This window comes from Hemitrygon akajei, chromosome 6 (assembly GCF_048418815.1).
Source record: "Hemitrygon akajei chromosome 6, sHemAka1.3, whole genome shotgun sequence".
Classification (NCBI taxonomy): Eukaryota; Metazoa; Chordata; class Chondrichthyes; order Myliobatiformes; family Dasyatidae; genus Hemitrygon; species Hemitrygon akajei.
The window spans coordinates 121,126,534-121,153,938 of NC_133129.1; the positions used below are offsets into that span (position 1 = coordinate 121,126,534).

Genomic DNA, 27,405 nt, shown 5'->3' on the forward strand with positions numbered 1-27,405 from the left:
ATGTTGTCAAGAAAGGAGAAAATGCAAGGTGAATGACCCCAGTAAATGGCCGAACTCCCTCTGGAACATTTTGAATTTTAACCACCCGTTTACTTGGAGCCACTGTTCTTTCAATAATCATAACAATAAAAAATACATTTCCAAGAAATTTTATGCTTGCAGTTGGGCAGAACATTGTTAAGCTGTAATTTGAGGCTCCTACTGCAAATCGTGTTATTGACTGTTTCCAAAAACCTGCCACAGGCAGTTAGCTTCAGAAGCACCTCGTTCAGTTCTACCGTACATGACTCAGGAAGCAATGGAGCTGGAGGGTGAGCACTGCCTGCTTCAAACAGAGTGAGCTCCAGCAAACGCAAAGCAAGAGCAGTGGCTCCTGGCACCGAGAAGGCAAGGAAGCAGACTGCTTCCCAGTCACCATACCCCATGAATGAGCTTTGAAACTGAGCTGGAAGGCCTGCTCAGGTAGGTTAGGCAGCCAGCCATTCTGTGAGGGTCAATCACAGCCGTCCGTCCATGTGACACACTGAACGCCATCCAGTAATGAACAATCGTTGTCGCTGCAACATCTATATTGTACCTAAGGGCTGAAGTAACCAATGCTTCACACGAAATAAAGTAGGCCACACGGCCCCTCATGTCTGCTCCATCATTTACTGAAATCATTCTGATGTCGTACCTCCGTGCGGTTCTCCTGCACTAACTCCATATCCCATGATGCACAGAGTTAAGCAGCATGGACGCAGGGCCTCCAAGGTGTCCACCTGAGCTAGAACACTTGCCTGGCTTAGGTGCATATCCCTCTAAACCTGTCCAAAAATCTTCTGAAAGTTGCAGTTGTACCCATCTTCCAGCAGCTTGTTCCACAGTCCCACCACCCTTTGCTAGAAATAGCTGGATCTCAAGTTCTCTTTAATTTCTTCTGCCTCTGGCCTCAAATCTATGCCTCTAGTTTAAGACTTCCTTACCCGGTGCAAAAAGCTCTGACCATTCACCTTATTTACCCCTCTAATCACTACCTCAGTATAGCAAGCTATGGCAACTTTGACCACTTTGCACTACAATAGACTTTTCTTTTGTTACACTTGTGTTCTTTATAATAATTAATGTTTGTCTTGTGAAGGTTGTATCTACTGCTCTGTGCTGTGATGCTGCTGCATGTTAGTTTTTCATTGTACCTGTTCAAACACGTACTTGTGCAAACTCAACTTTGTCTTTGACTTTGAGTCCTGGACTAACTACAATGGGCATCCCAAGATTCTGCTGAGAACAGCATCATTGAAAATTCACTTGAAAGATAAGAAGAAAATACATAATTGAAATAAGATACTTAGTGCACAAATCCTTTCTCTACAAAGACCCAACAAACTATTTACATCAGACTGGTGAAGTCAGGTGAATGCTGCTCTGCCACTTGCTAAAGAAGCACTCCTGGCTTGAGGTGCATCTCCCCCCATGATGCTTAAGGCCAAGCTTTTGTCTATAAGGAGAGCTGTGGGGACCATACCCCTCAGGTGCCCAACTGCAGCAACTTCCCACTTTCCCTCAATGTCTGGAAAACAAAAGAGCTGGTCATGACTTCAGCATTTGCTCCTGTCTTCATCAACAATGCCAAAGGTTAGAGGGTTGAAAGCTTCAATTTCCTAGAAGGGAGCTTCACCAATAGCCTAACTTGGTCTAATCATGTCATACCATAGTTTAAGAAAGCTCACCAATGCTTCTATTTTCTCAAGAGGCTAAAGAAATTTGGCATGCCTTCACCAGTTTTTATCGATGTACAATTCTATGTGGATGCATCGCAATTCATTACAATAACTCCTCCGCCCAAGACCACAAAAAACTGCAGAGAGTTGTGGATACAGCTCAGTGCATCACAGAAACAAGTCTCCCCTCCTTGGACTTTGTGTATACTTCTCACTGTCTCAGTAAAGCAGCCAGGATAATCAAATACCTACTCACCCTGAACACTCTCTTTTCTTCCCTTTCTCATAAGGCAGAAAATACAAAATCCTGAAAGCACACACTACTAGGCTCAAGTTCAGCTACTATTCCACAGTTATAAGACTATTGAATGGTTCCCTACTACAAGAAGATGGCCTCTTGACCTTACAATGTGTGTGGAGTGATTTTGCACCTTATTGTCTACCTGCACTGCCATTCTCTGTACCTGTTGCACTTCATCGTGCATTCTGTTATTGTTTTCCCTTGTACTGACTCAACGCACTGTCCATTGATTTGATCTGTATGAATAGGACGTCAGACAAGCTTCTCACTGCATCTCAGTACATGTGACAATAACAGACCAATTCCCATTCCACTCCTAGTTCCCAACACCATTCGAAGGCAAGGTTACCCTGATCCCGCCTCACTACTGAGTATGAGTAAGGTTCACTCTTCAGGAGTAACTTTGGAAGCTGCTTCTCCTCTCCGTAAATTTCGTGCCAATGATGCATTACGAATCTTCTATGTAAGAATCTATTACCTATGTTCCTGTTGGTGATGACCCATAGAGAGGTATTTACATAGAACATAGAACAGTACAACACAGTACAGGCCCTTCGGCCCACAATGTTGTGCTGACCCTTAAACTCTGCCTCCCATATAACCCCCCCACCTTAAATTCCTCAATATCTCTCTGATATCCTGAAGCAGATGTCGGAAGGAGGGAAGCAAGAGATTTGGGCAAAGACACAAACACTGTGGAAAGATCCCAGTCCTACCATTCTGGAAATCAGCAGGTGTTGCTGGTTTGAGCTCAAAACTTCAACTAATAACTTTGTTTTTCCTTCAAGGGTGTATACCTGCCTGATAGCAGGAAGGAGATCAGTTACCCTAGTTACCTGTTGGCTGATTTCTCCGTAATGTTGGTGTGTTTCTGTGTGCCAACTCCTCTTCTTTCCTCAGGTTTTAACAGCAAACACATTGATGCAGTTATGAAGCAGGCACACCAGCAGCTATATATCATTAGGAATTTGAGGAGACATGGTATTTGTGTTTGTGTTTTTCAGCAAACAAGAATTTAGAGTCATAGAGTTACAAAAGCAGGCCCTTCGGTCCACTGAGTTGATACTGATCTTCAATCAATCACCAGTAGTTTGTACATTCTCCCCATAACCACACAGGTTTCCTCAGGGTAATCAGGTTTCCTCCCACAGTCCAAAGTCATACTAGTTCATAGGCTAATTGCTCAATGTAAATTGTCCCACAAAACACATTGATGAAGGTAGAGCAGTGGATGTAGTGTATATGGATTTCAGTAAGGCATTTGATAAGGTACCCCATGCAAGGCTTATTGAGAAAGTAAGGAGGCATGGGATTCAAGGAGACCTTGCTTTGTGGATCCAGAACTGGCTTGCCCACAGAAGGCAAAAGGTAGTTGTAGATGGTTTGTATGCTGTTTGGAGGTTGGTGACCAACGGTGTTCTGCAGGGATCTGTTCTGGGACCCCTCCTCTTTGTGATTTTTATAAATAACCTGGATGAAGAAGTAGAAGAGGGTGTTGTGGATAGTCTGGAGGGTTGTCAGAAGTCACAGCAGAACATTGACAGGATGCAAAACTGGGCTGAAAAGTGGCAGATGGAGTTCAACCCAGATAAGTGTGAGGTGGTTCATTTTGGTAGGTCAAATTTGATGACAGAGTATTGTATTAATAGTAAGACTCTTGGCAGTGTGGAGGATCAGAGAGATCTTGGGGTCCATGTCCATAGGACACTCAAAGCTGCTGCACAGGTTGACAGTGTTGTTAAGAAGGTGTATGGTGTGATGGCCTTCATCAGCTGTGGGATTGAGTTCAAGAGCCGTGAGGTAATGTTACAGCTATATAATCCCTTAGTTAGAACCTGCTTGGAGTACTGTGTTCAGTTCTGGTCACCTTACTACAGGATGGATGTGGATACTATAGGGAGAGTGCAGAGGAGATTTACAAGGATGTTGTCTGGTCTGGCGAGCATGCCTTATGAGAATAGGCTGAGTGAACTTGGAGCAAAGGAGGATGAGAGGTGACCTGATAGAGGTTTTTAAGATGATGAGAGGCTTTTTCCCGGGGCTGAAATGGCTAACATGAGAAGGCATACTTTTAAGGTGCTTGGAGGTAGGTGCAGGGGGGATGTCAGGGGTAAGTTTTTCACACAGAGAGTGGTGAGTGCATGAAATGGTCTACCAGTGATGGCGGTGGAGGTGGGTACAATAGGGTATTTTAAGAAATTCTTAGATAGGTACATGGAGCTTAGAAAAATAGAGGGCTATTCGGTAAGGTAATTCTAGGCAGTTTCTAGAGTAGGTTACATGGTCGGCACAACATTGTGGGCTGAAGGGCCTGTAATGTGCTGTAGATTCCTGTGTTCTATGTTCTATGATTAGGCTAGGGTTAAATTGGGAGTTAGACCATAAGACTATAAGACATAGGAGCAGAATCAGGCCATTCAGCTTCGCCATTCCATCTTGGCTGATCCTGGATCCCACTCAACCCCATACACTTGCTTTCTCGCCATATTCTTTGATGCCCTGACCAATCAGGGAACTATCAACTTCTGCCTTAAATATACCCACGGAATTGGCTTCCACTGCAGTCTGTGGCAGAGCATTCCACAGACTCGCTACTCTTCGGCTAAAAATATTCCTCCTTACTTCTGTTTCCCCTCAGTTTTGAGGCTGTGCCCTCTGGTTCCGGATACCCCCACCATAGGAAACACCCTCTCCACATCCACCCTCTCTAGTCCTTTCAACCTTCGATAGGTTTCGATGAAATCCCCACGCATTCTTCTAAATTCCAGTGAATACAGGCCCAAAACTGCCAAACACTCCTCATACATTAACCCCTTCATTTCTGAAGTCATCTTTGTGAACCTCCTCTGGACTCTCTCCAATGACAACACATCCTTTCTGAGATATGGGGCCCAAAACTGTTGACAATACTCCAACTGCAGCCTGATCAGTGTCTTATAAAGGCTCTACATTATCTCCTTGTTTTGATATTCTATTCTCCTTGAAATAAGTGCCAACATTGCATTTGCCTTCTTTACCACAGACTCAACCTGTAAATTAACCTTCTGGGAGTCTTGCACAAGGACTCCTAAGTCCCTTTGCATTTCTGATGTTTGAACCTTCTCCTCATTTAGATAATAGTCTGTGCTATTGTCCCTTTTACCAAAATGCATTACCATACATTTCTCAACACTGTACTCCATCTGCCACTTACTTGCCTATTCTTCCAATTTGTCTAAGTCTTGCTGCAATCCCATTGCTTCCTCAGTACTACCTATCCCTCCACCTATCTTCGTATCATCTCCAAACATTGCCACAAAGCCATCAATTCCATTATCCAAATCATTGAGAAACAATGTGAAAAGTCACAGTCCCAATACTGACCCCTGAAGAACACCACTAGTCACCGGCAGCCAACCAGAAAAGGCCCCCTTTATTCCCCCTCACTGCTTCCTGCCTGACAGCCATTCCTCTATCCATGCCAGTATCTTTCCTGTAACACTGTAGGATTTTATCTCATCAAGCAGCCTCATGTGTGGCATCTTGTCAAATGCCTTCTGAAAATCCAAGTAAATGATATCCACTGCCTCTTCCTTGTCCGCTCCGTTTGTTACTTCCTCAAAGATCTCTAACAGATGTGTCAGGTAAGATTTCCCTTTACAGAAACGTTGACTTATTTTATCATTATTAGCCTGAAACCTCATCCTCAATAATAGACTCCAACACAGTCCCAAACGCTGAGGTTAGGCTAATTAGCCTATCATTTCCTTTCCTTTGCCTTCCTCCCTTAAAGAGTGGAGTGTATATTTGCAATCTTCCAGTCCTCTGGGACCATGCCAGAGCCAAGTGATTCTTGGAAGATCATGACCAATGAATCCAGCAGCCTCTCTCAGGACTCTGGGACGTAGTCCATCTGGTCCAGGTGACTTATCCACCTGAAGACCTTTGAGTTTGCCTAGCACTTTTCCCTTTGTAATAGCAATGGCACTCAGTCCAGCTCCCTGACACTCACTGACCTCTGGTACACTGCTAGTGTCTTCCACAGTGAAGACAGATGCAAGGTACTCATTGAGTTCACATGCTATTTCTTTGTCCTCCATTACTACCTCACCAGCATCATTTCCCAGTGGTCCAATATCAACTCTCGCCTCCCTTTTACTCTTTATGTAACTGAAAAAAAACTTTTAGGTATCCTGCTCTATGTTATTGGCTTCAACCCACTTCAACTCTGCTTCAGATTCCCATTCGGATATGTCCGTACATGGCCTCCTCTAATGCCATGATGAGGCCAAACTCAGGTTGGAGGACCAACACCTCATATACCGTCTGGGTAGTCTCCAGCCCCTTGGCATGCACATCGAATTCTCCAACTTCCAGTAATTCCCTCCCTCTCCCTTCCCCCATCCCACTTTCTCTCTGCCTCCTCTTCTAGCTGCCTATCACCTCTCTCATGATTCTGTCTTCTTCTACTACCCATAGTGCTTTCCCCTTACATTCCTTCTTCACCTCTCCTGCCTATCCCCTCCCCCGCCCCTTGATCTTTCCTCTGATTGGTTTTTCACCCGGCACCTACCAGCCTTTTCCTTCCCAGCCTCCCCCACCTTCTTTATAGGGTCCCTGCCCCCTCCCTCTTCAGTCCTGACAAAGGGTCTCGGCCCGAAACGTTGACTGCTCGTTTCCACGGATGCTGTCCGACCTGCTGAGTTCCTCCAGCGTGTTGTACTTGTTGCAATGTTTTTGGCTGGTTTGCCCTCATATTTCATCTTTTCCCTTCTTATAGTTTTTTAGTTGTCTTTTCTTGGATTTTAAAAGCTTCCCAGTCATCCAATTTCCCACTCACTTTTGCTACCTTATATGCCCTTTACTTGGCTTTTATGCAGTCCTTAACTCCCATTGCCTACCCCTGCCATTTGAGAACTTCTTCTCTGCTTTGCCGTGATCCCTGCCAGTATCCTCCTCCAATCCACCGGGCAAGCTCCTCTCTCAGGCCTCTGTAATTCCCTTTATTCCATTGTGATACTGATACATGTGACTTACGCTTCTCCCTCTCAAGATGCAGTATGAATTCAATCATATTTTGATCACTGCCTCCTAAGAGTTCCTTTGTGTTAAGCTCCCTAATAAGATCTGGGTTATTACACAAAACCCAGTCTAAGATAGCCTTTCCCCGAATAGGCTCAAGCACAAGCTGTTCTAAAAAGCCATCTCATAGGCATTCAACAAATCCCCTCCCTTGCGATCTGACACCAACCTGATTTTCCCAATCCCCTTGCATATTGAAGTCCCTCATTACAATTGTGTCATTACCCTTATTACATGCCTTTTCCAGCTCCTTTTGCAATCTCAGCCCTATATCTTGGTTACCATTTGGAAGCATATATATGATTCCCATAATGGCTTTTTCAACCTTGCAGTTTCTTAACTCCACCCATAAAGATTCAACACTCTCTGACCCTATGTCACCTCTTTCTAAAAATGTAATTCCATCTCTTATCACAGAACCACACTACCTGTCCTTCTGATACAAGGTATATCCTTTGATGTTGAACTCCTACCTATGGCCTTCTTTCAGCCATGACTCAGTGATGCCCATAGTGTCATACTGACCAATCTCTAATTGCGCCATGAGTTTGTCCACCTTGTTCCGAATGCTACACACATTTAAATACAGCCCCTTCAGTACTGCGTTCTTTGCCCTTTTGAATTTTGCCTCTTGGTACAATATAACTCTTTGCTCTGTCTGCATTTGCACCCAATCATTGGCTTGTCTTTCCTTACATTCATGTTACACCCATCATCTACTTGTAATCCTGCTGGCTCATCATCAGCACTATCATCCTGGTTCCCATCCCACTGCTATATTTGTTTAAACCACTCCCAGTAGCTCTAGTAAACCTGTCTGCAAGAATATTGGCCCCGTTTGGATTCAAGTGCAACCTGTCCCTTTTGTATTGGTCTGACTTGCCCCAGAAAAAGTCCCAATTATCCAGAAACCTGAATCCTTGACCCCTGCTTCAAGTCTTCAGTCAAACATTCATCTTCCACCTCATTCTATTCCTATCCTCATTGCTGCGTGGCACAGGCAGTAATCCTGAGATTACTACCCTTGAGTTCCTGCTTCTCAGCTCCCTGCCTAACTCTCTGTATTCTCTTTTCTGGACCTCCTCCTCTTTTCTTCCTATGTCGTTTGTACCAATATGTACCAGGTTGCTGGGCAGCTGGCTCAAAGGGCCAGAATGGCCTATTCCCTGCTGTATCTCAATCAATCAATCAATAATGCATTAATCCCACTTTATTTTCCCAATATTTCCATTAATTCCCCCTCCCCAAATTCAATTGTACACTAGGGGCAATTTACAGAGTCGAATTAACCTAGCAACTCAGAAAACTCTGGGATGTGGGAGGAGTCCGGAAGCCTATGGGATGACAAGGAGAATGGCAAACTCCACACAGTGGGCACCAGCAGTCAGGATTGAGCCCAGGTCTCTGGAAGCATGAAGTGGAGGCTCGTCTGGGTGCACTGGTACGCCACACAATTTCCAGAGATTGAGCTTCACCACCTCTGCCTCTGCAGATTTACGATCTCCTCCATGGCTGGGTTCGTTAAATCTTTTCGTCTTGTTAGGCGCACTGGAGCGCTACACTGTGCCTAATAACCCTCCCCCTGCAGAATAATTAGAGCTTCAAACAGTGACACAGGGAATCAATATTATCCAGCTCAGTGAAGATAAACAATGAATAGCCAGCAACAAATGGAAAAGCAGTGCATGTCTCATTTGAAGAGCAGCACCTGTGACGACACATCCTTATCACCAAGCTGCTCTGAGTCTCCAGAAGCTCTTGTTCCACTCGAAAACGAGGCCAGTAAAAACCCAGGTCCTGTTTCCTTTCTCCATCATGGCAATATCTTCTGACCATTTAATTTACTTGTCAAGAAATAAACTCTCCAGTTGCTGGACCTTCATAAATCTCTCTGCAATCGATCGCCTTGTTTGCTGCTATTTATGACCCCATCCAATCGGCTATCATCAGCAAACTCTGAAATTAATTTTTACTATCCCTTCAAATCTTGATTTATCAGAATCAGAACCAGCAGTGACAATTGGTTACCCGTCAGCTCTTTACGAGCAAAGTTTACTTCTTTTGAAAGCTCTAACCTGACCAGTTACCTTCACATACCCCTTCACCCCTCCCCTACCCCCTGTCATATGTGCCTTGACACACTCTGTCCAGCACAGTATGTAGATGTTTTGCCTTATTCCAACTGCACCTGATATACTCAATTTCCCTGGCAAATCTCAGTAGAACTGAGAGCCATAGTCTTCCCCTTTACAGCCATTTGATTGCATTCTATCTAGCCACATTTCTCTTCATCTTTTGCCTTTTCCTCATTCTGTATGTTCTCAGTTATGTTATATCAATTTGCGATCTGTTCAATCCATCACCTTCTTTTTATAAGACTGCCACATATATTTCACTCCAATCTGTAGGTTCAACTCCCTAAGGCAGTCTGTTCCTTCTCCGATGCATCTGATTTCATGCTTCTCTCCTATAACATTCTCCTGGTTTTTTGCCATGCTCACTCTTAATTTTTTAGACTGTCCATCAGTTGTCAACCCAAGGTTAAAAATCTGGAGCCCAATTATTTCTCTGTCACCATAAAGCAGTTGTTGCTACTGTCTAATTTCTCTCTGCTTGTCGCTTTCCATGAGTCTTTAATAGTTTACTTCTTCCCTCAGTAACTTCTCCAGTTTATAAGAAATCCAATCATGCCTACAATACCCTTGTGTATTCTGAAGAGAAAGTTCTCCATGAATGTCCTCTCATTGACATTCATTTGCTCCTGTGTTTATACCTACCATATCCTATGACTTCATTTGTTTTTGGATAAGCTTCATGTGTTTTTGTGCAAATTTACCTTAACTGTTTCATATTTTAGATCCAGATCTTACAAGATGAAACATTAGCCCTTCTATCACGTTTTGGTATGCACTTGACTGTGCCAGCCTCCGGGATTTAGACGTTCCGATTCTCTGGCGTAGGAATAGCTGGCCCAGTCCTTTAATTAGAGAGAGTACAGAGGAGATTTACTAGAATGTTACCTGAGTTTCAGCACCCAAGCTACAGAGAAAGGTTGAACAAGTTAGGTCTTTATTCTTTGGAGTGCAGAAGGTTGAGGGGGGACTTGATAGAGGTATTTAAAATTATGAGGGGGATAGATAGAGTTGACATGGATAGGCTTTTTCCATTGAGAGTAGGGGAGATTCAAACAAGAGGACATGAGTTGAGAGTTAAGGGGCAAAAGTTTAGGGGTAACACAAGGGGGAACTTCTTTACTCAGAGAGTGGTAGCTGTGTGGAACGAGCTTCCAGTAGAGTGGTAGAGGCAGGTTCGATATTGTCATTTAAGAAAAATCGGATAGGTACGTGGACAGGAAAGGAATGGAGGGTTTTGGGCTGAGTGCAGGTAGGTGGGACTAGGTGAGAGTAAGCATTCAGCACGGACTAGAAGGGCCAAGATGGCCTGTTTCCGTGCTGTAATGGTTATATGGTTATATATGGTTTAAAGATTCAGGCCTGTTCTGCTAATGAGCGGCCATGTTTCGGCACCAAGATTTGGATACTTAAAGAGCACCTGAACTCAGGTTTTGTGCTTAATCATCGGTTCAAAATTTGGTTCACTCTGCAGTTGTGTTTAGGATTTCTGTCTCGTTTGGACTCGTGTCTAGTCTCATTAGATTCTCATCCATCATCTAATCAGGAGCCCTGTTCTCGCTTCAGTCTTGAAACCTTGTCTCGATTCTAGTCTCCGATACTCCAGAACTTGGGTCATTACCATCCTCGCCTAGGCTTCTCATCACGTATAAAAAAATTACCAGACCTCTATTCCCTCTCCTTTACTCCTTGTTCCTAAACTTCCATACTGCAGGTGTACACCTGTACAGATTGAAAGAAACTCCTTTCGACCATTGGCACTTCTAGAGGAGGTTTACCAGCATCTGCCTGGATTGGTCAGCATGTTCTATCAGAAGAGGCTGGGTTGTTTTCTCTAGAGCAGTGGAGGCTAGAGGAGAGCTGACAGAGGTTCATAACATTATGAGAGGCAGAGATAGAGCAGACAGCTGGGACCTTTCTCGGGTCACAATGTCTAAAACTCGAGGCCATGCATTTAAGGTGAGATGGGGTAAGTTCAAAGGAGGTGTACAGAGCTGACTTATTACGCAGAAAATGGTGGCTGTCTGGGGTGATGGTGGAGGCAGATATGATCAAGATATTTAAGGGCTCTTAGACAGGCACATGAACCTGCAGGGAATGGAGGGATATGGACCACGTGCAGGCAGAAGGACTTCGGTTTTGTTAGCTTAATTAGTTGTTGGCCAAAGGGTTTGTTCCTGTGTCATTGTGCCCTGAAGAAGGCTCTGACCCGCTGAGCTCCTCCAGCGTTTTGTTTGTATTGTTTTGGATTTCCAACATCTGCAGATTTTCCTCCAGTTTATATAAAAAGACCTTTCTTTCGTCTTTTTTGAATCGTCATTTGTCTTAATTGTTAGAAACTTACAGTCTAGAAGAGGCTATTTGGCCCGTCATATGTGCACTGGTAAAAACAGCCAGCCAACTTAACCTACTAAATCTGCAGTTCATCATTAAGAGTAATGTAGATCAAAGTTCAGAGTAAATTTTATTATCCAGGTACATACATGTCACCACATACATCTCTGAGATTAATTTTCTTGTGGGCATACTCAGCAAATCTATAGAATTGTAACTATAACAGGATCAATGAAAGACCAAGTAGAGCCTAGAAAGCAACAAACTATGCAATGCAAGTATAAATAAATAGCAATAAATAATGAGAACATGAAGTAACAAGATAAGGAGTCCTTAAAGTGAGATCATTTGGCTGTGCGAACATCTCAATAGGTGAGTGTAGTTATCCCCTTTTGTTCAAGAGCCTGATGATTGAGGGGTAGTAACTGATCCTGAACCTGGTGGTGTGAGTCCTGAGGCTCTTGTTCCTTCTACCTGATGGCAGCAGCGAGAAAAGAGCCTGGCCTGGGTGGTGGGGGACCTGCTTAAATTCAAGTCCTGTTTAAATGTAATGAGGGTTTCTATCTCTACCATCCTTTCAGATAGTGTGCTCCAGACTCGAAATTCTTCTGGCCTTGCGCAACAATTGATTGACATCTTGGCTTTCACTACACTTAGCGTCGAGTGTAGCTTGTGTGCCTAAATTAGGAAACTCACTGAGACAGACTGAGCCAGGTGACAGGGCTGAATTGAAATGTCACCAGCAGGCTTGACTTCCGTGCCATATCCCTGAAAGTGATTAGCAGGCCGATTTACTTGCTCCTGATTTTTATATCCATTGACTTCATTCGGAGGGATGTAAACTGGTTTGCCAGCAGATTATCACCCTTTTCTACATGATAGTCCAGAATCAAAATCTTCCTCAGTCTCCCCGGAATCTGAGTTTTGAGCGTGTTTTTCAGACAAGAGGATAAAGTTAATCCCAGCTTAGTGGTTGCTAGTGAGATGACCCTTCCAGTTTTTAGAGCTCAAATGTGCAAAACAAAATTGATAAAAAGGAAGAGAAAGAGCTGAAATCAATAGAATAACTCAAAAAGAGAGGAAACTTACTCTTAAATGATCTAACTCATGAAAACACTCGGCAGGCAAAGTGACATCTGTAAGAAGAAAAGATGTGTTATATTTGGCTGAGGTGTAAGCTATTAAAATGTTCTATTTCACCGGACATGGATAGAGCACTTTCATAGAGAGGTTAATCCTTTGGATTCAATAATGTGTGCCCGGGAACAAAAGGATATCAATTCACTCGTTCGCGAAGGTCACGGTTTGTCCTTGTCTCAAAGCTATTCAAGGCAAGAAATTATTAATAGGATGTATAGTGTTCTCAGCTAAAGGCTTCATAAAACATTGATGGCAGGAAGAAGAACCAATCTGATCCCTTTCTGTTACACAGCACTCAGCAGAATTGTGAGGTTTAACTAATACAATGGACCTCTGACCATTCAGGCACCACAGCTTTGCCCACTATTAAACATTAATCTTGTTCTGAATTAAAATTTACTATTGTGCAAGTGTGGCAATTGAATTCTGTACTTAAGTTCCTACAAAAGTAATTCTATAAGCAACTTGCTGGTCAGAGAGTGGAAGCTATTTTCTTATCTAACCATGTGTCCAAACACTGTATAAATGAACTTATACAGCATAGAAACAGGTCCTTCAGCCCATCTAATGTAGACTGCCCATCAAGTACCCACCTACACTAATCCCATTCCATTCTCCCCATATTTCCACCAACTCCCTCCCAATTCTACCAGTCGCCCGCATACCAGTGGCAATTAACTTACCGTCATACGCGTTGTTGGGATGCGGGAATAAACCGGAGCATCCGGAGGAAACTCACACAGTCACAGGAAATATATGTAATCTCCACACAAATAGCACCGTAAGTTAGTTTCAGAGTGGACCTGTGAGGCCGTAGCTGTACTAGAAACACAGTTTATTCCTTACAAGGCAAGGGGGAGGGCAGGAAGAGCATTCTGTGTGGAAACTCAGGGGAAGTATAATCCTAGAGAGCTTGGAGGAGGATCAGCTTGGAGCTGATCATCCAATGCATCAGCTTCCGCCATCTGCAAAGGGCTCCTGCCATTAAACATATCCTTTCTATGGGGATCACTTCCACCACGATTCCGTTGTCCATTCCTCCCTCCCAGCACGTCCCTGAAAATGGCCCAAGTGCTACACCTGCCCGTTCACCTCCACTCAGAGCCTCAAACAGTCCTTCCACTTCACCTGTGTCTATTGTGCTCGATGATCCCGATGCGGCCTGCTCTACATTGGTGAGACCTGTCATAAATCGGAGGACTGCTTTGTCGAGCACCTCCGCACATCTGCCACAAGCCAGACTTCCTGGTGGCCAAGCATTTTAATTGTGATTCCCGTTCCCGTTCACACATGTCGGTCCACGTCCTCATCTTGGCACAAGAGAAGGCTGTGGACTGACATGGCCTCCTCTTGTGCTAAGGTAAGGTCACCCTCAGGGTGGAGGAGTAACACCTTATAATCTGTCTGGGCAGCCTCCAACCTGATGGCATAGATATTGATTTCCCCTTCTGGTAAAAAAATATACCACCTCCCCATCTGACTCTGACCACTCTGACCTTTTACCTTTTCTCACCTGCCTATCATTTCCCTCTGAGTCTCCTCCTCCTTCCTTTTCTCCTGTGGTCCACTCTCCTCTCCTATCAGATCCCTGTGTCTCTATTCCTTCACCTATCACCTTCCTGTTACTCTCCTTCCCTCACCCACCTTTTTATTCGGACATCTTCCGCCTTCCTTCTCACTCCTGTAGAAGGGTCTCAGCCTGAAACGTTGACTGTTCATTCATTTCTATAGATGCTGCTTGACCTGCTGAGTTCCTCCAGCATTTTGTGTGTGGTGCTTTGGATTTCCAGCGTCTGCAGACTTCTTCGAGTTTATTATATAGGAAGAGGTTGAGCAGGGTAATTGCTTGGAGCAAAGGAGACTGAGGGGTGACCATAGAGAGGCGTATGAAATCATAGAAATGGTAAATGCACATTATCTTCTACCTTGGGAAAGGGAACCAGAAACTCAAGGGCAGAAGTTTAAAAAAAGATTTAAAAAGAACCTGAGAGGCAACTTCTTCATGCAGAGGATGGTGTGTATATGATACAAGCTGCTGGAGAAAGTGCTTGATGTGGGTACAAAAACAATGTTTAACATCTGAATAAGTGCATGGTCCATGCTGCTTTACAATGTGACTCTATGAGAACTTCCTGGTCCCACTAAAGTATATATCGCACACTTGTTCACAACCTTCCTCGCGCTGGGGCTATACGGCGTTGAGGCGCGTCCCCTGGGTGGTGGATGGGGGAATCCCTCGTGTGAGGGGTGCACCGGATAATACGGAAGAAGGTGCCGTGAACCAACATAGCCTAGGAGAAGGAACTCCGATTCCAAACCCGGGTAGATAGGATTCGTTAGCCTTGGATGGCAGCCTATCTAGGAGAGGGTAAACTCTGATTTCAAAGCCGGGCAGGTGGAGCTCGTTAGCATGGAAATGCCATCGCCTAGGGGAAGGTGACCCCGACAGAAAACCCCTGGTCCTCCAGGTTGGGGGTTGTGCAATGGGCTAACAACCCGTTCACGTAAAACAAGCAATTGTTACAGAAACCGTCAACAGATTGTCAACCACTAACCCAGATCTGGGGAAAAGCAGGGCCCCATTCAGGAGGCTGATGACGCGCTGCAACCAAACCCGTCAGGAAGCTGCAGGGCTGACAACCCTCCTTCACCCGAGGAAAACCATAATGGAGGCTCCAAAGCTGCTCTCACAGAAGAAATCTATCCTAATCGGAACGTGGAATGTGAGATCGCTCTGGGAGACAGGTAGGTGCGCACAGGCAGTGAAGGAAATGAACCGATACCACCTCACACTCCTGGGCATGTGCGAAGCAAGGTTAAATACTTTTGGTGAGACCAAACTGCAGACAGGAGAAACTCTGCTCTATTCCGGCAAAGAAAAAGAGGAAGACCCGCATGAGGCTGGTGTGGCCCTGATGTTGTCCAAAGAAGCAGCCAGAAGTTTGATAGAATGGGAACCAGTGTCCGACCGTATCATCACAGCCAGGTTCGAGTCCAGATTCCAGAAGGCATCCATTATCCTGTGCTACGCCCCAACTAACAACGCAGAGGAAGAAGAAAAAGATCTCTTCTACATCCAGCTTCAAGCAGTAGTTGGAAAGGTACCTAAGCAAGGTATGTTGATTGTCATGGGAGATCTGAATGCCAAAGTAGGCAGCGATAACACTGGCAGGGAGAGAGAGATGGGCCAGAATGGTTTGGGGAAAATGAATGAAAATGGAGAACTCCTTACCAACTTCTGTGCCTTCAATGAACTGACCATTGGAGGTACCCTCTTTCCCCACCGACGCTGCCACAAGATAACCTGGGTCTCGCCTGACCATCAAACAGAGAACCAGATTGATCACGTCATAGTCTGCCAGCACTGGAGAAGTTCATTGCAAGATGTGAGAGCCAAAAGAGGAGCAGATATTGGATCTGACCACCATTTGGTTGTTGCAAAGCTGAAGATGAAGCTGTCAGCCAAGAAGAAGCAACAGAACTCGCGAATAAAGTTTGATGTTAGAAAACTACAGACGGAAGAGAACAAGAAAGATTTCCACATCGCCTTGCAAAACCGCTTTGGGGCTCTTCAAATAGAGGAATAAGATGAGAGAACAGTGGAACACGCCTGGATTACCCTCAAGCAGGCCACTGTAGGAGCCTGCGAAGAAGTACTGGGAAGACCACCAGTCAACAGTAAACCTTGGATCAGGGATGAGACATGGCAGAAGGTGGAGGAGAGGAAAAAGCTCAAACAGGAGTTGAATCAGGCCAGAACCCGGCAACAGAAACAAATCGCGTGATGGCCAAGGAGGTGAAGAAACAGCTCAGAAAGGACAAGAGGTCATACTTCAATGAAATAGCAGAGCAAGCAGAAACAATAGCCAGTAAAGGGGACCTCAAGGCACTCTACACGACAACTAAACTTTTGAGAGGGAAGAAAAACAATTTCAACAGACCTGTTAGAGACGAGACAGGCCATCTGCTCACTTCGGTTAAAGATCAGCTGGCGAGATGGAAGGAACACTTCCGGAAAGTATTGAATAGACCACCACCACAGAACCCACCTGACCTGGAGCCTGGAGACCCACTCAACATCAATATAGGTGAAATCACCAAGCAAGAAATTTGAAAAGCCCTGAAAAGCCTGAAGAACGGCAAGGCTGCTGGAGAAGACAACTTTCCTGCAGAAGCATTGAAAGAGGGTGGAGAGGTTATGGTGGATCATTTGCATATACTGCTGAATTTGATATGGAGAACAGGAGAGATCCCATCAGATTGGAAGAAGGGCCTCCTTGTGAAGCTGCCAAAATCTGGAGATCTATCACTGTGTAGCAAGTGGAGGGGGATCACCTTGTTGTCCATTCCTAGCAAAGTTCTCACCAGGGTCATCTTGGAGCGGATGAAAGACGCCATTGACCAGAGACTTAGAGATGAGCAGGCAGGGTTCAGGAAAGAGAGATCATGCATTGACCAGATAGCTACACTTAGAGTCATTGTGGAGCAGACAATAGAATGGCAAACTCCACTATATGTGTGTTTTATTGATTTTGAGAAGGCATTTGACAGCCTGGACAGAAAGTCAATGTGGAGCATCTTACGACACTATGGTGTACCGGAAGAGATGGTGAATATCATCAAGCAACTTTATGATGGCTTCTCATGCAGGGTCATCCACAATGGGAGACTGTCCGAAGAGTTCCTGGTCACTACTGGAGTCAGACAGGGATGCCTGCTGTCGCCTCTACTTTTTCTTGTGGTACTCGACTGGGCTACAAGAACAGCCTATGCTGGCTCAGAGAGAGGCATCCAGTGGATGTTAACAGGGAAATTGGAAGACCTGGCATTTGCAGATGATCTCACTCTTCTCTCACACCGGCTTCAAGATATGCAGAAGAAAGTAGATTCCTTGGGAGAGACCTCACAGCGAGTAGGCCTTAAGATCAGTCAGGAGAAGACCAAAGTTCTACGCATTAATAACAAACAAGAGGAGACATTACGGATTGAAGGACAAATAGTTGAAGATGTAGACAAATTCACCTACCTCGGAAGCAAAATCAGTAAATCAGGAGGTACAGATGAGGACATCAGAGCAAGGATCGGAAAAGCCCAACATGCCTTCACAACCCTGCGACCTGTTTGGAGATCTATGGCCATCTCTGTCAAAACTAAGCTCCGTATATTCAGCTCCAATGTGAAAGCCATCCTGCTATATGGATCCGAAACATGGAGAATCACTAACACCAGCTGCAACAAGATCCAGACCTTTCTCAACAAATGCCTCCGGCAGATCCTCCGCCTCAAGTGGTACGACAGAGTGTCAAACCTAGACCTATGGAAGAGAGCAAACCAAAAGCCCATTGTATTCCAGATAAGGAGGAGGAAGTGGAGATGGGTCGGCCACACCTTGAGGAAGAGCCAGTCGAATGTCACTCGACAATCACTCGAATGGAATCCACAAGGGAAGAGAAGAAGAGGTCGCCCAAAGCAAACCTGGAGGCATAGGCTTTTGGATGAACTGAAAGCCGCCGGCCAAACTTGGGAGACTGCAAAAACATCTGCTAGAGATCGCAGGAAGTGGAGGACTTTTGTTGAGGCCCTATGCTCCATAAGGAGCGAAAAGGATTAAAGCAAGTTCACAACCCTTCCTCTTCATAGTTACGTTTTACTGAGAGGAGTATTTGCTCAGCCCGTGTGTGGTGAACTACATATATCTGTCTGGACACCTGACTGCTCCTGTGGCTCCTCCCACAGACCCCGGTATAAAGGCGATTGGAGGCACTGCTCCTCCCTCAGTCTCCAGGATGTTGTGTGGTGGTCTCTTGCTGCTGACGGTGCTTTCTTCCAGCTAATAAAAGCGTATCTCGACTCACGTCTCCGAGAATTATTGATGGTGCATCACCGTGTCTTCTGATTAATACATTGGTTCCAGTATATAGTAAGACCACCGTTTGTGTGGATATATGACAGTTCCAATTGGCGAAGCCTAGTACCCAGACAGCACAGTTAAATGCTCCTGGAAACACATCGGTGGCTATGACCTCACCAGAGTTAGAATACTCCTGCACAGCACACAACATGCTACGTATAACCACACTGGTGATTTGAATAATTGATTGGTATTATTAATAATATATTCAGTGAAACATGTCAGCTCATTCAAAGGCTATTATTCTCATTAGAATCTCATTCCAATTAGAATGGTTCCTCTCCAGAGTTATCACTATCCTAAGAACAGAGCAATCTTAAAGGTCCAGCCACAGCGACCTTTACACCATCAACAGAGGTGCACCACAGGGCTGTGAGCTTTGCCCCCTGTTCTACACCTATTACCGTGTGGTTAAACACAGCTTCAGTGCTATATTCAAGTTTGCCGATGATGCCACTGTTGTGGGCTGAATCAGAGGTGGTGATGAATCAGCTTACAGGAGGGAGACTGAAAACCTGGCTGAGTGGTGTCGTAACAGCAACCTGCCACTCAATGTAGTAAGACCAAGGAACTGATTATACACTTCAGGAGAGGGAAATCAGAGGTCCGTAAGCTGGTCCTTATCAGAGGTGGAGAGGGTTAGCAAATTTAAAATCCTGGGTATTACTATTTCAGAGGATCTGTCCTGGGCCCAGCACAAGAGTGCAAAAGCAAAGAAAGCACAGCAGTGCCTCTACTTCCTTAGGAGTTTGTGGAGATTCAGCAAGGTGTCTAAAACTTTGACAAACTTCTATAGATGTGCAGTGGAGGGTATATTGACTGGCATTGTATGGAAACTCCAATGCCTTTGAGCGGAATATCTTAAAACGTAGTGGACTTGTCCCAGTATATCACGGGTAAAGCCCTTCCAACCATTGAGCACATCTACATAAAACAGTGTTGCAGGAAAACAGCATCCATCATCAGGGACCCCCACCACCCAGCGCCTAGGCCCATGCTCTGTTCTTGCTGCTGCCATCAGGTAGAAGGTACAAGAGTCTCAGGAATTGTACCACCAGGTTCAAGAACAGTTACTGCCTCTCAATCATTAGGCTCTTGAATAAATACACTCATCTATTGAGATGTTCCCACAACTTACGATCTCACTTTAAGGACTCCTTATCTTGTTACTTCATGTTCTCATTATTTATTGCTCTTTATTTATATTTGCATTTGCACAGTTTGTAGTCTTCTATGCTCTTTCATTGATCCTGTTATCGTTACTATTCTATAGAATACAGAGTATGCCCACAAGAAAATTAATCTCATGGTTGTATATGGTGACATGCTTTAATAATAAAATTTACTTTGAAATATATAATAAAATTCATGCTGGCTTTTCTGGGAAGAACTAAAATAAAATAGCTTTAGAACCTGCCCTCCTAAATGAGCTGGTTGCCTTCGGCGAGGGGAGAGGTTGCTCCGACCACCTCCTTACACTCATTATCAAAACTGAGGCAAGACTTTTGAGGGAGAGGAAAGCTGGTACTGAGATGTGATACTGAGTGGTACTGAGAAACCTGAGATGTGATACTGAGTGGTACTGAGAAACCTGAGATGTGATACTGAGTGGTACTGAGAAACCTGAGATGTGATACTGAGTGGTACTGAGAAACCTGAGATGTGATACTGAGTGGTACTGAGAAACCTGAGATGTGATACTGAGTGGTACTGAGAAACCTGAGATGTGATACTGAGTGGTACTGAGAAACCTGAGATGTGATACTGAGTGGTACTGAGAAACCTGAGATGTGATACTGAGTGGTACTGAGAAACCTGAGATGTGATACTGAGTGGTACTGAGAAACCTGAGATGTGATACTGAGTGGTACTGAGAAACCTGAGATGTGATACTGAGTGGTACTGAGAAACCTGAGATGTGATACTGAGTGGTACTGAGAAACCTGAGATGTGATACTGAGTGGTACTGAGAAACCTGAGATGTGATACTGAGTGGTACTGAGAAACCTGAGATGTGATACTGAGTGGTACTGAGAAACCTGAGATGTGATACTGAGTGGTACTGAGAAACCTGAGATGTGATACTGAGTGGTACTGAGAAACCTGAGATGTGATACTGAGTGGTACTGAGAAACCTGAGATGTGACAGACGGGAATCTGGAGATGCAGAGCATTTAGATTTCCAAAAAGCATATGAGAGGTTGCCATTTAAGAGCACAAGGGATTCTGCCATTGCTGGAAATCTAGAGCAACACACACAATAATATTGCATTCACACAAAGTCCTGATGAGGGGTCTTTGCATGAAATATTGACTATTTATTCCTCTCTATAGATGCTGCTTGACCTGCTGAGTTCCTCAAGCATTTTGTCTGTGTTGCCGCTTAAGAAACTGGTCAAAAGTCAAGAGTCAAGTTTGTTGTCATGTGCCCTAGTTCATGCATGGACAAGTGCAATGAAAAACTTATCTGCAGCATCATCACAGGCACATAGTGTTAGAAACACAACATTCCTAAGGTATTGGAGGAAATGTGCTTGCACTCACTGAAACCTCTTCCAAGAGGACCACAACTTCGTTGTAGGGTTTTGAGGCTTGTGTGCCTCAATGACCTGGAGAGCTATGTTGGTTGGAGTCTGGGCTTTATGCTTTGGCTCTTGGTAGAGTCATCCATGCCAAACACGTCAAAGGGTAGAGGCCAGACTAAGAGTGGTCCACCGGTCCTCCTGGTTCGGGGCTTCAGCTCAGGGCTAGCAACCCTGACTGATCAAACAAAGCTGTTATGGAAACAACAATGAAGAATCCTTCTACATGTGTGTGCAGAGGTATTACTGAGTCTCCACCTAGAACATGCATACTGACAGAAGTGAAAACCAGGCGACTGACGTGACGAAGGAAGTCCTGAACGCCACCAGAGATAGAGGACCTTCATTGCTGCCCTAAATGCCAGCTGTAAAACAGGTAGTACAGTATTGAAAATTGGCTATCACAAAGAAAATGGAGAATTGGAATAAATGTGTCCTTTTCAAGCTGGAGGAATGTAACAAGTGGAGTACCCGAAGGATCAAGTCTTGGCCCTTGATAGTTTATCATTGAGCTGGGAACAAAATTTAATGTTTCCAACTTTGCCTCAGATACTAAAAATAGGCAGAAGGGCATGTTGTAATGAGGACACTGTGGTTCTGCAATGGCATATACACTGAGTGGCCACTTTATTAGGTACCTGCTCATTAATGTAAATACCTACTTGAACATGTGGCGGCAACTCAATGCATAAATTCATGCAGACATGGTCATGAGGTTCAGTAGTTGTTCAGACTAAGCATCAGAATGCAGAGGAAAGTGACATTGACCGTGGAATGATTGTTGGTGCCACACAGGGAGGTTTCAGTATCTCAGAAACGGCTGCTCTCCTGGGGTTTTCATGCACAACAGTCTCTGGAGTTTACAGAGAATGGTGCAAAGAACAAAAAGCATCCAGTGAGCGACAGTTCTGTGGACAACAATGCCTTGTTCATGAGAGACATCAGAGGAGAATGGCCAGACTGACTCAAGCTGATAGGAAGGTGACAGTAACTCAAGTAACCACATGTTACAACAGTGGTGTGCAGAAGAGCATCTCTGAACACATAACATGTCGAACCTTGAAGTGAATGGACTACAGCCACAGAGGACCATGAACTCATAATCATAAACACAAAATACTCAGAGCAGAACACACATAATGCTGGAGGAACTCAGTAGGCCAGACAGCTTCTATGGAGAGGAATCAACAGTCAACGGTTCAGACTGAGACCTTTTGTCAGGACGATGATCATTGATATTGTTAATGATGTATGGAGTGCTGGTGAAGCCACACCTGGAATACTGCACCTAGTTTTAGTTTCCTTAACTAAGTAAGGATGAAGTAACATTGAAGGCCATCCAGAGGGGGTACACCAGGCTAACCCACGGGATGAGAGAGCTGTACAGTTGAGAGAGGCTGGGCAGTTTGGGCCTCTATCCCTTGGGGTTTAGAAGAATGGGGAGTGACCTTATAGAGCAGCAAGGTGGGTCCTCTATCTCTGTCTTTCCTTGGCCATCATACCATCACACTCAGATACAGAGGATTCTTCATTGCTGCTTCTGTAACAATTTGTTTTGACTAGTCAGGGTTGTTAGCCCTGAGCTGAACCCCAGAACCTGGAGGACTGGCGGACCACTCTTAGTCTGGTCTCTACCATTTGACCTGTTTGGCATGGGTGACCTTACCAAGTATTAAAGCACAAGGCCCTGACTCCAGCCAATATAGCTCTCTGGGTCATTGAGACATGCAAGACTCCAAACCTTATGACAAGGTTGTGGTGTCCTTGGAGGATACCTTGGGCGGAAATAGATAAATATTTGAAAGATGAAGGGATTTAGGGTTATGGGGAACTGGCAAAAAAGAGGTGTTGAGACCAGCTGAGTTCAATGTTGATCATATTGAATGGTGGGACCTACTTCTACTCCTATTTTCTTGTGCGCAGATGGGGGACCTCCACCACCTTCCCTCCAACTACAACTCTGCCCACCTCCTCTACCACTGAAAACTGATTTGTTTCCCCTATTTCCAAGCTATGTTGTTGTTTCATATGACAGGTGTTTTTCTCTTCAAACTTCTAATCGGTTTTTGTCAAGCCACTCCTCCAGCTGGTGGCCACATCACTAGACCGCGGCAAAGCCGTCTCAGATCTTGGTGAGAGGGCACGTTTGGACCAGGTGGAGGATGTCTTGGGTTGGGGCACCATAGGGGGAAGCTGGGGTTTTCCGGGCACCACTTCAGTGTAGTGCTTGCACTGTTTTGGCATGTCGACTTCTGAGTCTTTTTGTGCCTGGTAGTTGTAGTAAAGCCGAGAGGAGAGAGGTGGGGTTGTCGATAAGATCTCTGCCGAGGACCGCGTTGATGTGCCAGTATTGTTGCCATTCGGTGTTTTCAGGATTTGAGTAGGGAAGTTGGAAGAGCAGTTTCGATGAGTTTATGAACTAGAGTGTTGTTGGGCATTTTTTGAATGCTGTTGTAGAATTTTGATGAAGTTGCTCTTCTACTGATGTCCGGGGGGGGGGGGGGGGTGCTATTCCATTCATTGTTGGGAGTCATTGGACAGGTGGATTTTAGGGCTCCTGAGATTATTTTCATAGAAATATGCAGCTATGTATTGATGATGTTTGTGTGAGCACTTCTCTTCTAGGTGTGTACACAATATTTGGTGACTAAGAAACGTAGTGCTAGGCTAGATGTTCGTAGGACTGATTGATTAGCACGCCATTTGGTTCCTGCTATCTTCTTGATCATGGTCATTCTGGATTTTAGATTCTTTGCAACTTCTTGTATGAGGGATGAAGGATGAAGGAGCTCCTAGAGATGATAAAGGACTGGTAACGTGTTTCCAAGTTATAATGTTCTGTGATTTAGTGGGGGCAGATGAAACCTGCAGATGGGGCGTTCCCATGGATCAGCTGACCCTGTAGTGGAGAGTGTGGGTCTGTAGGGTGAGTAACAGCAGTGTATTTTGTCAATGGGACACACCATAGCCACTGTACTGTGGTGGATGCAGTGCCAATCGAGCAGGTTGCTTTATTTTGGGTGGCATTGAGCTCAAGGGTTGTTGGAGCCACACTTATTCAGACCAGTTGAGAGATTCTATTACATTCCTGATTTATATCTGGCAGATCGTGCAAGGAAGTGTCAGAGAGGGAGCGACTTGCCTTAGGTACATAGCCTCTGACTTGCTCTTGAAATCCCAAACACGAGGAAATCTGCAGATGCTGGAAATTCAAACAACACACACAAAATGCTGCTGGAACACAGCAGGCCAGGCAGCATCTATAAGGAGAAGCACTGTCGACGTTTCGGGCCGAGACCCTTCGTCAGGACTAACTGAAAGGAGAGATACTAAGAGATTTAAAAGTAGTGGGGGGAGGGGGAAATGCAAATTGATAGAAGACCGGAGAGGGTGGGATGAAGCTAAGAGCTGGAAAGGTGATTGGCGAAAGTGATACAGAGCTGGAGAAGGGAAAGGATCATGGGACGGGAGGCCTTGGGAAAAAGAAAGGGGGAGGGGGGAGCACCAGAGGGAGATGGAGAACAGACAGAATGATGGGCAGAGAGAGAGAAAAAAAACAAACAACTAAATATGTCAGGGATGGGGTAAGAAGGGGAGGAGGGGCATTAACGGAAGTTAGAGAAGTCAATGTTCGTGCCATCAGGTTGGAGGCTACCCAGCCAGTATATAAGGTGTTGTTCCTCCAACTTGAGTGTGGCTTCATCTTGACAGTAGAGGAGGCCATGGATAGACATATCAGAATGGGAATGGGACGTGGAATTAAAATGTGTGGCCACTGGGAGATCCTGCTTTTTCTGGCAGACCGAGCGTAGGTGTTCAGCGAAACGGTCTCCCAGTCTTCGTCGGGTCTCACCAATATATAAAAGGCCACACCAGGAGCACCGGACGCAGTACTTCTCTTGACAGTAGAAATCCCAGTTGTCTGTGGTCAGTGGTAAACCCCAGAATACTGACGGTGGAAATGGAGTCTCAGAGATGGTAATTGAATGTGAAGGGTAGGTTGGTTAGATTGGCTCTTGTCAGACATGGCCATTGTCTGCCACTTCTGTGTTGTGAATGTCTTATACCAGGTATCAGCTCAAGCCCGAGAGTTGTCCAGGTCTTGCTCATGCGGCCAAGGTCCGCTTCATTTCCTGAGGAGTTGCAAACAGAGTTGAACTTCGTGCGTCCATCAGATCACCACTTCAGGCCCTAATGCTGATGGAGATGGTTGGGCTGGAGGACACTGGCCTGAAGAACTCCTGCAGTGGGGTCTCGAGGCTGCTTCTGGGTCATGCGGTAGGAGAAATGTTTCAAGCTGAAAACATTTTGTCTGAACCACAAACACTTCCACGTGCCTATGGGAGGGATGGACATTTGGGAAGTTTGTGTAACAGTGCTCTCCTTTCTCTATTTCCCCATTGACTTCATCTGTCTGGAAATCTCCTCCCATGATGGAGCTTGCAATAGAATTGTGCATTGATGGCCTAGTGTAGCTAACTGCATTTAAGGCTGTAGCGCTGGATATATCGGCCTAAGCAAGGCGCTGACATTGGTTGGCATATCCTTCCAGTGGATCTGGAGCATTTTATGAAGATAGAATTGGTGGTACTTCTCCAGTAACACGAGGTTTTTTTGTGTGCAGTCGCTGGCCTTTGTTAAGACATCACAGGCAGCCAAACTCTACAAAACAATTTCTAGAATATAAGGATTTTGTGAATAGTGGCATCAGTGATAGACCTGAGTGTCACTTTGCTATCAGTCCAGGAACTCTAACACTTTGACAGTAGCATCATTGCCAAATTAGACATAATGGCTGGTATACAAAATATACTGCAGACACTTACCAGTTACTCTGACAGGTCCTCCCAAGCCTATGATCTCTACATCAGCTACAAGGGGGAAAGTACACCTTCTTGTGTACTAAGCCACCTCCTTTACTCTCTGTATACCCATGACTGTGTCCCCACCCACAACTACAATCTGCTAATTAAATTTGCTGATAGCACTACACTGATTGGTCTAATCTCAAACAATAATGAGGCAGCCTACAGAGAAGAAGTCATCACCCTGACACAGTGGAGTCAAGAAAACAACCTCTCCCTCAATGTCGCAAAACAAAGGAGCTGGTGATGGACTACAGGAGGAATGGAGACAGGCTAGCCCTTATTGACATTAATGGATCTGAGTTTGAGAGGGTGAACAACTTTAAATTCCTAGGCATAAACATCACCGAGGATCTCACGTGGTCTGTACACACCGGCTGTGTGGTGAAAAAAGCACAACGGCACCTCTTTCACCTCAGACGGTTAAACAAGTTTGGTATGGGCCCCCAAATCCTAAGAATTTTCCTTAGGGGCACAATTGAGAGTATTTTGACTGGCTGCATCACTGCCTGGGATGGGAACTGTACCTCCCTCAATCACAGGACTCAACGGAAAGTGATGTGAACAGCCCAATGCATCTGTAGATGTGAACTTCCCACGATTCAGGACATTTACAAAGACAGGTGTGCAAAAAGGACCCTAAGGATCATTGGGGACCTGAGTCACCCCAACCACAAACTGTTCCAGCTGCTACCATCTGGGAAACGGTGCCACAGCATAAAAGCTCTGGGACAGCTTCTTCCACCGGGCCATCAGATTGATTAATTCACACTGACACAACTGGAGTTCTATGTTATATTGACTATCCTGTTGTACATAATATTTATTGTAAATTACAATAAATTGCACATTGCACATTTAGATGGAGACGTAAAGATTTTTACTCCTCATGTAAGTATTAAAGTCATTTCAGTTCTGGAGGATCAGATTGAATGGCGGGGAGGCTGTAGGGGACGAGTGGTTTAGTTCTCCTATTTCCTTGTGCACTTGTGAATCAAGCAAAAACAGATTAGCAGGGAAGGAGCAAAGAAAAAGCACATGAACAAGGCCAGTTTCCTTACAAAGACCCAGAGCAAGATCTGAGGAACAAGCATAAGGTGACATGGATTCACCTGACTTGGGCACTGATACGTGTCTGATCATATCATCCTCCGAAGCATAGACTGTAAGGGTCTCTCCATCATCCATTCCATGATTGGTCCCAGGACTACTGGACTGTTGATAACTGCTGAAGCTACTCTTTTACCTCCACAAACCTTGTCACAAAACTCCAACCTCAACAGTCATTGGCATGAGAAACGCAGTGTCAAAGCTTTCAAGGATCTGACACAGGTACCTCCCCTTAGACACCATCTCACCGAAGACCTCCTCCCATTCAA

General features: G+C 45.0%; 1 protein-coding gene across 1 annotated transcript; it reads left to right on the forward strand.

The window, feature by feature from the left end:
* Nucleotides 1-15,334: 15,334 nt before the first annotated feature.
* Nucleotides 15,335-18,405, forward strand: LOC140729839 (uncharacterized). Its single transcript, XM_073050052.1, is given in 2 exon segments — nucleotides 15,335-16,226; nucleotides 16,514-18,405. Coding segments are annotated over 2 exon segments (2,658 nt in total). The 3' UTR covers nucleotides 18,280-18,405.
* The last annotated feature ends 9,000 nt before the right edge of the window (nucleotides 18,406-27,405 follow it).